We start from the raw sequence: 16649 nt of genomic DNA, 5'->3' as shown, positions 1-16649 counted from the left end.
ACATTGTCAATCTATACACAAGTATTCCACATAATCTAGGTCTTAAAGCATTACAATACTGGATTGAACAACAGAAAGATTTAATAGCAGATCGATTCACCTCCGATTTCCTCTTAGAATCGGCATCTTTCGTTTTAGAAAACAATAATTTTATTTTTGACGACCAAGTATACCATCAGATTACAGGTACAGCCATGGCTACAGACTTTGCCCCAGACTATGCATGTCTAACAATTGGATTTTTAGAAGAAACTTTGCTTTTTCCGAAAATCTTACCAAAATACTTTTCAAAAGAAGAAGTTAAAAATATTGAACAGTTTTATTTTAGATATGTTGATGATGGTTTTAACATATGGCCAAAAAATCTAGACATTGCCAAGTTTAAAAGTTCTCTAGAAGAACTACGTAATTCAATTAATTTTACGGTTGATTTAGGTACACAATACAATAAAAACAGAAATATCTACAATGTCATTAATTTTTTAGATGTATCGGTTATTCTTAAAAACAACAAACATATCAAAACAGATATATTTTACAAAGAAACAAATACCCACGACTATTTAAATTACAATAGTTTTCATCCTTTCCACATAAAAAAGAATATCCCATATAATCTTGCTAAAAGAATAATTGTTTTTACCTCGGATTATGCTACAGAAAAACTATGTTTAACGGAACTAAAATTATGGTTAAAAAAATGTCTTTACCCAGATAATATTATAGAAAAAGCATTTCACAATGCCAAATTACAAGGACCAGCACCTTTAAAAAAATCCAAAGAAGTTTTTCCTCTGGTAACTATATTTTATAGCAATTTAAACTGCCAGCCTATTTTAACAGAAACTAACCTTTTACTTAGTCTATCTACTAATGCAAGGGTAAAGGAGGTTTTTTCAAATATACATCCAGTAATAGCCTACAAACAACCACCAAATTTACTTAGACATCTAACTTCTTCAAAATTTCATTCTATTTCATCTATCAAAAAAACGGGTTTATTCAAATGTAAAGATATTCGTTGTAAAATTTGCCAATTACATTTACAAGAAGTTGATAAGTTTGAGACGTCTAATGGAACTATTTGGAATATTAAAAGTCGCATTACTTGTAATAGCAAAAATGTTATTTATTATTTAAAGTGTTTATCATGTAATGGTTTATCCACTTACACTGGAAAAACAAATAATTTAAGAAACCGTACTAATGGTCATATTTCCAGTTGCAGAACAGGAAATTCTACAGACCAATTTGACAATTATGTATTTGAATGCCAGAGATTGCACTACAAAACTATAGAACCTTTTTCCAACTCTTTGTTTTCCTTGAATTAAAAAGTGAAAAATATTTGTTGTCATATGAAAGTCATTTACATAAACAAAAACATGACACATTTAATTGAGACTTCCTTTTTAAAAAAGTGTTACAATGGTAACTCATAGTTACAATATAGCAATTTAATTTTTCTATTATCTAACTTTTTACAGTTATATAAAATTTTTTTGATAAAGCATTAAACATAGCACTACTGATGAAAATAGTGAAAGGCCTCTAGTGCTTTTTTATCATTTATATATTTATTTGAAAGAAATAAATCTTTTTTCAAATTTCAAAAATTCAATTATTGTTTTTTTTGCTTGGCATACCTTTTTCCATTATGTATATATATATATATATATATATATATATATATATATATATATATATATATATATATATTTATATACATATATATATATATATATATATATATATATATATATATATATATATATATATATATATATATATATATACATATACCTATATATATATACATATACCTATATATATATATATATATATATATATATATATATATATATATATATATATATATATATATATATATATATATATATATATATATATATATATATATATATATATATATATCTGTATATACACCAATCTGTATATACATCATACATATATGCACCAAAAAAATGCTTAGCTACTGACATGGTAGTACTGTTGTCCTCAGTTTTTTGCATTAGAAAATTTGTTTACTTAGAATTTAATTTAGATTTCTTTTTCAACTCCTTCTTTGTAAGAACAAATTTCAAAATTTACATTTTGGAGATTTGCAAAATTATAATTTTTTTTTCTGTGTTCTGTTTATTACATATTTACATCTATGTTCACACATTTGTAAATTAGTTTACACAGATATGATAGACATATTTAACTTAATGGTAACATCCTCCACTTTAAACACTTAAATAATTTTAAAGTTTTATGTTTAAAAAATATTATTAAAAGACTTTTTTAGATTCTTCTTTTTAGCATACCTTTTTGTTGGTATTGGCTTGCAAGTTTCTTTATTTGTTGTTCAAATAATTTTAGTAATGTTTCTTTAATTACTTACTTCATTGTAATATTTTAATCAAAAATGGCTAAAACAGTTACAACATTCAACACAAAAATTTTAACAGTGAGATGTTTAACACAAATAATGGAAACATTTAATAAAGTTTATTAACTTATTGAAATTTTATCATAAACATTTTTTACTAATTAATCTATTAACAACAACTATTTATAAATTTTTTATCTAAATATTTTATGTCATAATAATAAACATTGAAATATTTTTACAGTAATGATCTTTACTAAACTATGAAGATTTTAAGTTCAAACCTTAAGTACTAATTAATGTTTAACCAAAACTTTGATGAAGTTTGAGATGGTTGTAAGAGGCAAATATAGATTTATGATAAAATGCTCTTCTAAAAGCGAAACCAACACCAACGAAAGGCAAACAAGTATCTTCAACACCTGCAAGTAAGGGTGTCAAAATTAAGAACATATAACTGAAAGATGAGTCTATAAATTCTATTGTTTTTTAAAGAGTTGGTTTTAGTATCATAAATAATCAATAAATAAGTTTTTATAGATATATATTTTTTCATTTTTAGTATACTTTGAGTGTCCAAAAGTTAAGAACCGTTTTGAAAGCTCAAATTAATTTTATTTGTCAACATATTTTAGAGAGCAGAAATAATATTTATTGTTATAAATAAAGTTGCTTATTTTAAAAAAAAATGTTGCTTATAAAAACTAAATAAGTAGTTTAATATATTTTTGTATTTCAGCTAAGTACTTTTTTCACTTTTATTAGAACAGTTTTTATTATTCATGATAAATCATATTCAATATGTAATATAGTGGATGAGTCAGTCTGTTGACCGGTTCTGTCAATCACTCTTTACTACAAGAATCAAGAAAGCTCACAAACCACAGGAATTCTGTGCTCCATTCTTGTTCATCTAAGATTATTCAGAGATAATTATCATTGTTTTTAGTACAGATTCTGATTTAAAGTATTCAATCGTAATTCAGCAGATGACAGCTTTGCACCAATCATAATTCAGCAGATGGTAGCTTTGCACCAATCATAATTCAGCAGATAGTAGCTTTGCACCATTACCTTCTCAAGCAAGTAAAAGTGTCAGCTATCTAAATCAGTCTGGTTCAGTGTCTCATACTAAAAGTTAATCTCTCCTACTTGAGGCAAGGGCATTATAAATAAATATATTTTTCTGGATATTGAGATACACAAAAGACAATTTTCTAAGTTTTCTAATTTTTTAAGTTTTGAGTTTTCTTTAATTAAAAATTAATCATAATTTTTTAATTAAATTAAAAATATAATAATTTGTGTGTATGTGCCTGTTAAAAAAATTCACCACAACTTTTTAGTTTAGGTAGTACGTTGTCTGTTATTCAATCATTAAGTACACATTTATGTATACATTTTTTACATGCATACAATTTTTAATCTGAAAACATTTTATTTTTTAGAAACTTTTACTGGGTTTTTATCTCGAAATGAAACAAGTCATGAATTACTTAACAGCATGATGGAGATGTCTGCAGAATTTACAACTTTTAATATAGAATTTGTAAAAAATTACCCAAACAGACATGTTTCTACTGGTGTTTTTGTAAGTAGATAATTTAATTGTATTAGTTTATGATAGTTATGTGAACATACATCTGCTTTTATAAATTATGATTTTCAATAGTTATCGGAAGAAGTTTCCAACAAGAAAAACTTGTTAGAAGAGCAACATCGAATGTTATTTGAAAATCTTATAGCTGTCATAGAGGCATATTTTGGAGGTATTTTAACGCATTTTGAGCAATTTTTAAGCAAGGAGAAGGAAACGGTTATTATTATCTTAGCTGATAAAGATTTATTGCAACTTCCTTTGGAAGCAATGAGTGTGTTTAACAATCAGAATATAAAATCTGTCACAAGAGATTTTTCACTTCAAATGCTATACCACAGATTAAATCCACACAACACAAGTATGAGCAAATTTTTTTTTATTTTTTAATTTAATAACCAATAATGATCAAAAAGGGTTGCTAATTCTAATGAGTAATTGCTTTTTACTCATTTATAATAGTAAATGTTATTTTTACCAATTGAATCTCAGATGCTTTGATACAGACAATTTAAGTTACTGTTGAATAGAAGGTTTAAAAAAAAATATAGGTAGGCTTTTAGGGCCAAGGAGAAATGTAGGTAGGGTATTAGGACCAAGGAGAAATACAGGCACGCTATTTTGACTAAGTAGAAAGGTAAGTAAACTACTAAGACCAAGGAAAAATATAAACAGGCTAAAAGGATCATTTGTTGTATACATTGAAATTTATGATTAGCTATATCTATAAAGACTAACACCTAATTTTATATATTTAATTTTAAAGTGAATGAGAAAAAAACAGATGCAGTGAAAACAGTTCAAGATACAAAACAAAAATCTAAAACATCACCAGCAACAGTCAAGGTAAAAAAAAACTTCTTTCTTTTTAGTTTTTGCTTTGTTAAATATACAAACGATACCAAAATTAAGTTGACCCATTAAGCATTAAAATCATCATCTAAAATTAGCTATGTGTAAAGTTTTGTACATACATAGCAATAAGTAGAGTTCAGTACTTCTCTACATTCCTGGTAATACGTTGCTCAACTTGTTTCTTCATGCATTGGCCTTGTTTATCGCCTTGTTTTGGCCTTGTTTAGTTCGTGTTTTTGATTTAAAGAGTTAGTAGAGAGTTTTAATCAAAGTTAATAAAAACGGCCTCTTTGGCTGTAGTGGCCCTCAGCTTTGAGGAGGTGAATTAAATTTAAAAAAAATTAGGATTTTAGGGAGGTAGAATTTATAAATCAATTTTTTAGTTACAAATTTTTTTTGAACTGTGTTTAAATTTGGGTTTGCTTACTTTTTGAAAATGTTACCTCTTCTAAGACCCTTGTTTGCATGCTGGATCCCATATATAAAAAATATTTTATTTCAAAAGTATATCAACCTCTAAAGAAGCTCATTTTTGTAATAAATTTAAAAATGAATTAAAAGTTCATAAAAATGTAGGTTATAAACGTCTGAGAAAAATTTGAAATATAATATTGTATAGATTACAGCTAGTCCAAGTTAATTTTTCATTATTTTTTTTCTTCAACATCTTTACTTCCAACAAGGCTGCAAGCAACCACTATTAGTTACTGGACGAGAAATGATGAAGTTTATAGAGCAAGATAACGATTGACAGACGACTTAAAATATTGCAAGTTATATGAATTAGAAAAACAAGATGAAGGAAGAAAATTCCAAAGAATTGATGTTCAAGGAAAAATGGGCAAATAAGAATTTTTAAAGCACTTAGGAACAGTCACAGTAAATGGATGAGGCTTGATATAATGATGAGTAACACGAGAATGAATTTTAGTACAAGAGATACTAGCTCAGGGGTGGGGAACCTGCAGCCCCCAGACACTCTTTATGCGGCCCCGAAATGTAAAATTAAGAACTAAATTTTTTTTTAAATATTTTAGAGAAAATAATGACATTTAAAAAATTACTTTATTTTTACATTTTAGTTATAGTAAAGTGTATGAATGCTAATGTTAAGGGAAAAAATTGTTTAACTTGGCAAAGCTGGTACAGTAGTAATTGATTGACAGAAATAACAACAAAACAAAACAAAATGAATAAATAAAAAAAACCGTACGGATTTTTTTTGTGACTGTAGAAATCAATTGACTGTAAGTTTTTGTATTATAATGTATATCATGGTTTTCTATTTATGTCTAATTTTTCAACAAGTGTCAAAATGTCAGTTCTCCCTAAAAAAGCAAGAAGGAAAATTGGTCTTTTAATGAAAAATGGGAGGAAGATTACTTCATGATTCCAACCAAGGATAAAATGCTTTGCTTGTTGTGTGACCTCACAATTTCTACTTTGAAGAATGCTACTGCAAAGAGACATTATGAAAACATTCATAAGGATCATAAGTATGCAAAATTAGAGGGAGACAAACAACAGCAGACATTTTCAATTGTTCAAGAACATGTAAATAGAGCAACTTAAGCAACATATAAAATTGCTCTCATTCTTGGCAAAGGAGGAAAACCATATAGAGATATTGAAACCTTGAAGGCTTGCCTCATTGAAGCAGTGTCATGTATGGATCCAGATAAAGTGGATAAGTATAAGCAGCTTCCGCTTTCTCAGCGAACAATTACGGACTATTAACATGAGCTTGCTACAAATAGTTCTGAGCAATTAATCTCAATATGTCAAATGAAGGACACATATTATTAAATTGCTTTAGATGAGTCCACTGATGTGACTGATTCTACCTAACTTCTGTTATTTATTCAGGTTATAACTGCAGACTTCAAAAGCTATGAAGAGTTGTTTGCCTTAGCAACACTAAAAGGAAAAACACAAGGCTGTGATATATTTGCTGCAAAGAAAAAAATTTTCAGGCTCAACTTCAGTTGAAAAAACTAGTCAGCATTTGTTCTGATGGAGCTCCTTCTATGCGTGGAAAAAATGAAGGGTTCATTGCTTTCCTGAAAAAAGAATTGCCTGATCCAGATTGTCTAATTACATTTCATTGTATTCCCCATCAGCAAAGCCTTTGTGCAAAAGCTGGTGCTTTGGATGACACATTAAAAAAAGTTATAGGGATTGTAAATTATATAAGGGCAAATTCTTTATGGCATCGACAGTTTCAAAACCTTCTGCAATCTGATGAAGAAACATATGCTGTGGATCTTCCTTACTATTCCAAAGATCGTTGGCTGTCACAAGGGTTAGTACTGCAAAAGTTGCTTGAGCTTCGAAAACAAATTGAGTTTTTTACAAGTCAAAAGGAGATCTGTGAGCTTTCTAATAATGAATTTTGTAGAGATGCTGCGTTCCTCTGCGATCTGATGGCAAAGCATAACATGCTGAATAGTTCATTGCAAGGTAAAACTAAGTCAATCTATGAAATGTGGCAACAGATTTAGGCATTCAAGAAAAAACTTGTTTTTCTCAAAGGTGTTATTTCTAAGTCAAATTTATCAACAGAACATTTCCCAGAGCTAACAAAAATTATTCTTGAACAAAAAAATGAGAAAAGGTTGGAAAATAATGATATATCAAGATATGAAATAGTTCTGGATTCTTTGATTGCAGAATTTAATGACAGGTTTAAAGACTTTGAAGAACATAATAAAACACTGAAACTAGCTTTTCAGCCTCATCTTGTTGAAATTTCAACAGCTCAAGAATATTTACAGATGGAATTGATTGAGCTTTCTGAGAACAGTATTCTAAAATTTCTCTTTGACAACAAGAAGGATCCATTGGAAATTTGGAAAACTGCAGTTGAGTATCCAAAACTCTGTCAAATTGCTAGGTGTCTTCTGAGCTGCTTTGGTACAACCTACTGCTGTGAATCTACGTTTTCACTCATGACATTTATCAAGTCTTGTTTAAGGTCACAGTTGACCGTTGACCATCTGGAAGACCAACTGAAGCTTAAAACTACGAAGATAGAGCCAAATATTCAAGTTCTGGTTCAAAAAAAACAGAATCAGAAAAGTCATTGGTAACTTTTGTGATACATAATACATTAAGAAATATTGTGATACATGCGTTAAGGAATATTGTGATACAAGATGCTTTAAGAAATATAACACTAGTACAAGTACTATACACCAAATTTGCATATTTATTAGTGCGGCCCCCAAACTTTTTTTTAAGGGTCATGCGGCCCCCAAGCTCAGAAAGGTTCCCCACCCCTGCACTAGCTCTTTAGAGTAGTGCCCATTTATAGAAAAGCATCTTTTTATAGAGAAGCAAAATTATGACAATGTCATAATGGTTGGAAGTTGGCTGCAATAATATTTGAAGCCAATATAAGTTCACTGCAATATGTATATATATATATATATATATATATATATATATATATATATATATATATATATATATATATATATATATATATATATATATATATATTTGAATTAAGTTCACTGAAATATATATATATATATCATATTTTATAGAAAAATATGATATATATATTTTTTTTATTGATACCGCAGTTAAAAAACTCAAAGCCTAATGTAGAAAAAAACTCAAATATTTTGAATACTTTTTTTTTTTTTTACTTTTAATTTATTTATTACTTTGGTTACAGATTTTTATTTGTTGATTAGGTTTCAGGAACTTTTAGAATTGAAAAAGAAACCATTGTGCTTGATCCCACAGTTTTGAAATGTATCTTTTTTATAATTATTTTGTAAATTTAGTGTTTTTTTTATTTTTTATGTTGCACATTACTATGTTTTTTTTTCATTCCATTTTATGTTTTAACATATTTGAAAAATAATATTTGAAAGGCTTTCAAAAGTTAAAAATGATTTCTTGGGCTTATAAGATGGATTGCTAATATCTCTGTTATCTTGTTGATAATTATAAGTCATATTATTGATGCCTGCATCATCTTATAAATAACTTTTATTAATATAAATAATTTCTTTTTATTGATAACTATGTCATCTAATTGATAACTACCTCATCATACTGATAACTTCACTATTTGATTATCAGCCTGGACAAGATTATTTTAAAGTAGATATTGTTTAATGATATTTTGTTTTATTTTCTTCCATCAATGTTTTGGAATTTTTAACTGATCTAAATCTTTTCTTTATTTTGAGCATCTTTAGAGGACTACATAGTTTAAAATATGTAGTTCTTGTAACAAAGTTACATGACAATCATTGATAGGCTTATTATCATGAGAAGAAGTAATGGGTTATAATAAACCAAATTCACATTTTGTTGGAAAGTTCGGATTAAAAAAACATAATTTTTAAATTCAAATTTTTGTTAGTTTTTTTTTGCCATAGCTACATGTATCATGACTATTCAAAATATTTCAGCAATAAAGTGTATCAGGTTATTTATATCAAAACATCTTCCTTAAGTAAAAATGATTTAACTCAAGAGTTTTTCTTTTTTTTCTTTGCGTAAAATTCTTGCACCTACGAGAATAAAGTATATATATATATATATATATATATATATATATATATATATATATATATATATATATATATATATATATATATGTATATATATATAATGTATGTATAATGTATATATACAATGTGTATATATAATGTATATATGTATATACATATATATATATATAATGTATAAAAAAAGCAGAACAAAAAAAAAAAAGTTAAATTTTCTGTACACTGAGCTGGTTCTATTTTTTTCCGTATTCCTTTTGGTTTTGAAACTTGGTGTGTTCCAAAATACAAAAAAAAAAGGGTTACCAAATAAAAAAATGGCTACCAAATAAAATTTTTACTATATTTAATATTTGCTTTTAAGCAGTTTTTCAACATATTTTCCATTCCTCCAAATCTAATGGGTTTTTTATTCCTACAAATCTCATGCTTTTTCATTTCTCCAAATCTCAGGGTTTTTTCGTTCCTCCAAATCTCATGGTTTTCATTTCTCTAAATTTCATGGTTTTTTATTCCTCCAAATGTCATGGTTTTTCATTTCTCTTAATGGTTTGATGTATACTCTTATTATGATCTCAGATTTTTTGATCTTAGATTGTGTATCTTTAACCTTTTTAAAGTTTAATTCATCAGTTTATGGTTCTAAACTTTTTTCTTTTAAAATTTCTAAAAGATTTAAATGTTAATTAAAAGTTTAAATTTTTATAGTTTTAAGAGTTTATATTTACCTTTGTCATTTAATTTTAAAAAAGTTTGCATATTACTTTCTGATTCTTTTCTCCTTAAATTGAATGAATTAGTTGCACCCAAAATCAAATAAAATTTAAAATTACAATCTCTTTCACTTTCTAGACCGATGTTGGTCTATTAAACCTATCATAATAACTACCTATCATAATGATAACTTTTATTGAGCTCTTGAAAAAGCTTCCATGACAACAATAACAAGTAGTTGACTGAGCATTAAAATCTGATGCACTGATTTTTACTTTACAATCTTATTGTTATCTTCAATGGTTTGATTGTTAATGTGATGTTTACGTACATTTGTTTTTGTAATTTTTTTTTTTTTTTAAGTCTAGTAACCACTAAATTAAGAAGGCTACTTTTAACCCTATCCCCCGTTTAACTGTATTATCTTAAATTAACCACTAATCTTGACAGACAAAGCTGCTTTACAAAGAAACTACAAAAACGTAACTGGATAAGCATAACTATAAGTTCTCTCTTTTCTTGGTCTGAAAGCATTTTGAAATGAAAGCAAACGGTATTTTGATGGTAAGCAAATAAAAAGGAAAAAAACGGCAAATGCTTTTTGTTTGCCTTTTATTTAATTTTCTATTACTTTTTTATAAACCTGCACCACATGATCAAGTTTTTTTTATTACTTAATATGATCTCCATTCCAGTGCATTCTCTCTAAATTTTCTTTAGCTTTCTTAGAATGATTTTTTTTTTTTTTTTTTGCAACGAAGGTTTTGGTTTATTTATTTTAGTGAAGAATTTAAAGAAAAGTGGCAACGGGGTAGAGAGAAAGATTTTTATTTGCAAATGAAACTTTTTTGATTATTATAGGTTTTCTATTTATCTGGTTTAGTAGTTTTTATTCGTTTTTATTTTACTTAAAAGTTCAACAGACCTAGTTGATCCATTTCTAGATACAGATATTGGGTTGACGGATCAAACAATTAAAGGTTTCTTTTGATCTCAGATTTCTTTTTTTTTATTTTTTAATTGTCGCTAAGCACTATATAAGTAATATAAGTAATTAAAATTTAAAATTTGCTGTAGATCCTAACCATCCTGAAGTTGTTTTTAAAGAAATTATATCTGAACAAAAGCAAAAGACAAGCAAATGGGTCGGAATAAAAGGTTCAGAAAAAATAGCAAGCGTCAAAGAAATTCAAATGCTTCTCAATACTTCGTTTATCTTTCATGGTTACGGCCAATTTTTTTCGGTAGTTCCTCCTTGTTACGTTGCTCCATTAAATCTTACCAATTCTTATGTTGCAATGTTGTTCGATTTAGCGCAAGGAAAACGGAGCACTTTAGTGCAGCAACCTTTTATTGGAGAGAAGTAAGCCTTGATTTCTTTTTTTTTTTTTTTTTCAAGTTTATATTCAGTTAAATCGTAATGTTGGAAACAAACAATTTATTTCATTAAGTATATTATTATGGTTAGTAACTGTCCGATTGGATCGCGCATTTAGTTTTTCAGGTAATTTAATAATTGAAAATACCGTTATTACATCTGCTATCTTATCTATATGTGGACCAGCAGCCGTTATTCTAAATCAATGGACAACTAGTTTGCATACAAACAATAAGCGGTTGAAAGTTATTGTTGGAGGTATTTTAAACATGATATAATTTAGTAATGTTTGTTATATGCTCTGCGATATTTTATTTCGTAAAAAATTGTTTTAGGTTTACTGAGTTCCAATGCCACTGTTGGAGAATTGATTCGTTCTCTTTGTTTATGTAAAAATGTCGAAACTAATATCGAAAATAATATTGAAACAGAGAAATCAGATATTTATTTTGAAAACCATGAACGTTTTAATATGGTATTATATGGACTTCCTAACTTCCTTATGAGTTTATAAAAAATTACTTTAAAAATTTAAATCTCGAAAAGTTTGAGAAAAGCATAATGTTCTATATATAAGTTAATGTTTTTCTTTCTGTTTTCCCTTTCTGTTTATTAACCTAATATCTTGCATAGCCTTTATTTTTTACGCAATAAATCTCTAAATAAATTAGGTTATCGAAAAAAGTCACATTCTTCAATAATTTAAATTGTTTTGATTGTTCAAGAAAAAAACGCTATTGGAACCAGGTAAAAAAATTTATGAAATATGCCTCACAGCTTAGTACGAAGTTAAATTCAAGAAGATAAAGTTTAAAAATGACTTTATTAAAAAAAATAGTGCCGATTATTAAAAAAAAAAACGCAAGATAGAAATTTATTTAAGCAAGACTATGGTTCTTAGAAAACATGAAGAAACTTCAGCATCAGCTGAAGTTTCTATTTTTTTTTTCTTTTTTTGACATCTTCACTTCTAACAAGGCTGCAAGCAAACATTGTTAGAATTGGAAATTATAGGAAGATAAAATTTATACAGCAAAATAACGATTGATAGACGACTTAAAAGATTGCAAATTATATGAATCAGGAAAACAAGATGAAGGAAGCGAATTCCGAAGAACTGATATTCAAGGGAAAAAACTATACTAATAAGAGTTTTTGGAGGATTAGGAAAAGTCACAGAAAAAGGATGAAACTTAATTGAAAGACGAGTAACACGAGAATGAATTTTAGTAGATGGCACAAGAAACGCTAGCTCTTTAGAGCAGTGCCCATTATAGTATCAGTAGAAAAGAGAAAGAGAAGCAACATTACGACGATATGATAATGGTTGAAGGTTGCTTACAAAAGCAGGTCCAGCTATGTTTACAATGCGTTTTTGCACCTTGTCTAAATCAGAAAGGGTATCATTTGAAGATCCGCCCCAGATATGGCAACAGTATTCCATAAAAGGACGGATTTGAGATTTATAGAGATAAAGAATAGAATCTTGAGTAAAAAGTTGCGAGCAAGATAAAGAGATGCAACCTTACCAGATACTAATTTTGCAATGAATTTGATATATGTTTTCCAAGAAAGATCGGAAGCAAGAGTTAATCCTAGAAGATGAAGAGTAAATGGCTCATCAAGTACATTACCGTTCATAAATATAGGAAGATCTAGATTATTGTGATAACAATTGACTGAAAAAAATTGAGTTTCATCTGTATTGAAGTTCACCAGCCACTGTGAGCCCCATGCTGTAGCAGAAGTGAGATCTTTTTCAAGCTCAAATGCCCATTCCAAGCAATCAGAGAGTGTTGGTTTCTTATCACGACAAGAATAAATGGTAGTATCATCAGCAAACAGTGCCACCTTAGATGTAAGAATATCTGGAAGATCGTTAATGTAAATTAAAAAGAGTATAGGGCCAAGGATTGAACCTTGAGGAACCCCTGAAGTTACAGGATATGAAGAAGAGTGCTGTCCATCAAGGATAATTTTTATACTACGATTGGAAAGGAAGGGTTCAACAATCTCAAAGATTTTACCAGATACACTGTAAGAATAAAGCTTATGGAGAAGACCAGCATGCCAAACTTTATCAAATGCTTTATGTATATCGAGAGCGATAGCCTTAACCTCTCTACATCTATCTAATGCACGATAAAACCTATCGGTTATTACCATTAACAAATCAGCAGTAAAACGAAAAGATCAAAATGTATATTGATGACCAGAAAGTAAGTTATTAGATTCAAGATGAGAAATTAAGTGTTTGTTAATTAAAGACTGGAAAACCTTGCTTATGATACGAAGAAGACTAATTGGAAGGTAGTTAGAAGAGTCGCTCTCCAGAGTTTTTGAAAAAAGGGATAACAAATGCTGCTCTCCAGCAGGACGAAAAATAAGACTCTGATTAGCACTTGTTAGAAGTCTGCTTTCTGACACAAGAGCCAAGCTATTCAATGTGATGAGCATTAAAGTCACTAGCAACAACAATATTGGCTGATGGATAAAGCGAGAGGGCTTTGTCAATTTGATCAGAACTAACGTCGAAAAGAGTGCAGTCTTGAGATAAAGGAGAGCGATATAGAACAAAGAGAAAGACGATAGTCTTCTCTTTGTTCTATATTGCTCTCCTTCAAAAGTGAACCTAGTTTTCCGGCGGCAAATGGTTGAACTCTTACGAATGTAAATCTCTAAGCCAAGCATGTGACTATTAGAGTCTTTACGAATTAAAGGAAGATAACCATCAACGCTAAGATCACAAGATGAGACAGCTGAACTCAAATTAGTCTCAAAGAGATAAGACTCAACAGAAGAAAAGTTACTTCGAAGGTCACGAACATTAGTGAATGATAGGATTAGAGAACTTGGTAGTGACGATAGTTTTTTGTGTTTTATAGTTTTTGGTACTTTAGTCATTTTTTAAATTTGTTAAAAAACTTGACTCAAAGCATAGATTGTACTCAGTACACTATTTAATAGTCCAACCAATTGTCTCATTGCTATTAATAAACCGTAAGCCGTAACAAAGGGCTCCAAATGTGGCTTCAACAATGCACACCAAAAGTACGAACAGGGACACCTTCCATGCGCAACATAGCACTGTTAGTACTCTGTCATTTTACAGCTGTTGATGGAATCAGCCTCTATGAGAGCTACTACAGAGTTCGAGAAACCTAACTTCCAGCCGGCCGCAGAACCATAAAACTGAGTTTTAGAGCTGTACCCTTAAGTAACCCTAATAGATGAAGAAGGGGTGCGAGGCTGATCAACAGATAGAATCTGTTTACCCCTTAAGTCTTTGCCTAAATGGCCTTCTTCAAGACAGTAGCCGGATACATTTAATGTCTGCCCAAGATAAGTATTTTCATCAAGACACCATTTCTGGCCTTTACTCAACCAAGAGCCCCAAGACAGGGGGTGCCTTAAGTCGGAGTTAGCTTCTAAATCAACATTCATCAAATCATCAAATCTACATGGCTTTATATTGACATTAATGCCAATGCTAAAAGTTTTTAAATTATTTTTTGCGCTTCAACAAGTTTTTAAAAAGATTGAGATATTATATTGCCTTGTTATATTTTATGTGTTTTATTATGTCTTAAATGTCTTGTTATATTTTCTATTTTATTGTTATTTTTCTATTAGAATTTGGCTCAGAAACGAAAGATCCGTGATTCAAACCCCACCTCTGGGCGAGTTTTGCGACATCGGATAGAAAGAAGGCGTGAACTTCCAATGAAATTCTCATCCGCGGTGCTCTGTGATAAGACCTCAAGGACTTCCTGGGGGCATTTAAATAAAATTAAAAAAAAAAAATTTAGATCATACAAAGTTGTTGCCGCACAAAATCTAATCATTTATCAATAAAAACATCTATAATCTCGTATCTCAAGTAAAAGAGAAACCATTTATTTTAATTATAGCGAAAAATGGGTACTTTAACTTTATGGCAAAAGAAAAAAGATTTTTTTTTTTTAATTTTTATTTAGGTGCCTCAAGAAGTCCTTACGGTCTTATCACAGAGCACCGTTGATGAGCATTTAATTGGAAGTTTACGCCTCCTTCCTAACCAATGTCGCAAAACTTGCCCAGAGGTGGGGTTTGAACCAGGAATCCTTTGTTTCCGAGGCAAGTGCGCTGCCACCGCGTACGGGTGCTCAGATTAAAACAGTAACAGATAAAGAAGAAGAAGAAATCGAAATGAATATTGAAAGAATAAAAGAAGAATTAAAAAAATAATTGTTTTATTAATAAAAATAAAGAAAATAAAATAAAATAAGGCGAAAATAAATTAAAATTTGTGCATAATAATTTTTTTTTGATAAAAGTCTGATATAGATATTATTTTTTAATATAATTTTTTTTTTATATAAGACCTTTTTTTTTTTTGAAATTATTAGTTAAGCTGATTGTAATAAAATTTGTTCTACCTATTATAAATATATTTAGGTGGGGATCTGAGTAGATCTGAGCCTTCACAACGTTGGACTAGGGTTTTTCGGTTCCGGATACCCTGACTCGGACTCGGCAAGTCTGTGGGTAAATTCCCGTATCCGATACCCGGTTTAAGGCTCGGCGAGTCTCATGGTTCGAGTCTCATGGTTTGAGTCTCATGGTTTGAATGAGTCTCGGCGAGTCTCATGGTTCGAATATTTTGCCTTGTTTTGTAGGCAGTGGTGCGTCGTCGAGCTGGATCCCTACCTTTTTAAGAAAAATACAGTAGTAGGGTTTGTGAATCTAACTTAAAGTTGAACTTGGCCACGGCTTTTTTGATGTTTTGAGAGCATTCGAGTTTATGTATGTTTCCATGTATGTCCGAATACACACTAAAAGAATTAACTTCATAACTTAGATTTTTTCTAATCGAATGTTTTTATATATAAGCGAATGCTTTAAAGGATTTGCTAATATAATATGTTTCTATATTGGCAAATGTTTTAAAAGCATTCGCTAATATAAAAACTTTTGATTAGAAAGATTGAAGTTAATAAGTTAATTCTTTTAGCGCGTATATAAAAAACTTTAAAAAAAACACTTTTCATTTATTATTTACTTCTCTATTTTAGGAAAAAAGTGAAATTTCATAATTTTACTAGAATATTTTTTACCGCCCCATTATGCCGAAGCACTCCAAAGTGTGGGAGTATTTCACTCAATATATCGATTTGAAAAGTGGAAAATGGAATAAGTGTTCAA

At 29.1% G+C, this 16649-nt stretch overlaps 1 protein-coding gene across 1 annotated transcript in view; it reads left to right on the top strand.

Moving 5' to 3' along the window:
- The window catches only part of LOC136071819 (cilia- and flagella-associated protein 46-like), a 69792-nt gene extending 57751 nt beyond the window's left edge, over window positions 1-12041 (top strand). The window contains exons 30-37 of the mRNA XM_065797241.1: window positions 3844-3986; window positions 4068-4353; window positions 4759-4838; window positions 8549-8609; window positions 11011-11067; window positions 11165-11450; window positions 11584-11723; window positions 11801-12041. Of these exons, the coding sequence (XP_065653313.1) occupies window positions 3844-3986; window positions 4068-4353; window positions 4759-4838; window positions 8549-8609; window positions 11011-11067; window positions 11165-11450; window positions 11584-11723; window positions 11801-11979 (1232 nt within the window). The 3' untranslated portion in view covers window positions 11980-12041. The remainder of the gene's footprint in view (window positions 1-3843; window positions 3987-4067; window positions 4354-4758; window positions 4839-8548; window positions 8610-11010; window positions 11068-11164; window positions 11451-11583; window positions 11724-11800) is intronic.
- The last annotated feature ends 4608 nt before the right edge of the window (window positions 12042-16649 follow it).

The sequence above is a fragment of the Hydra vulgaris genome, chromosome 05 (genome assembly GCF_038396675.1).
Source record: "Hydra vulgaris chromosome 05, alternate assembly HydraT2T_AEP".
Lineage (NCBI taxonomy): Eukaryota > Metazoa > Cnidaria > Hydrozoa > Anthoathecata > Hydridae > Hydra > Hydra vulgaris.
Note: the sequence above shows the minus strand (reverse complement) of the source record. Positions and strands in the feature narration are given on the sequence as shown.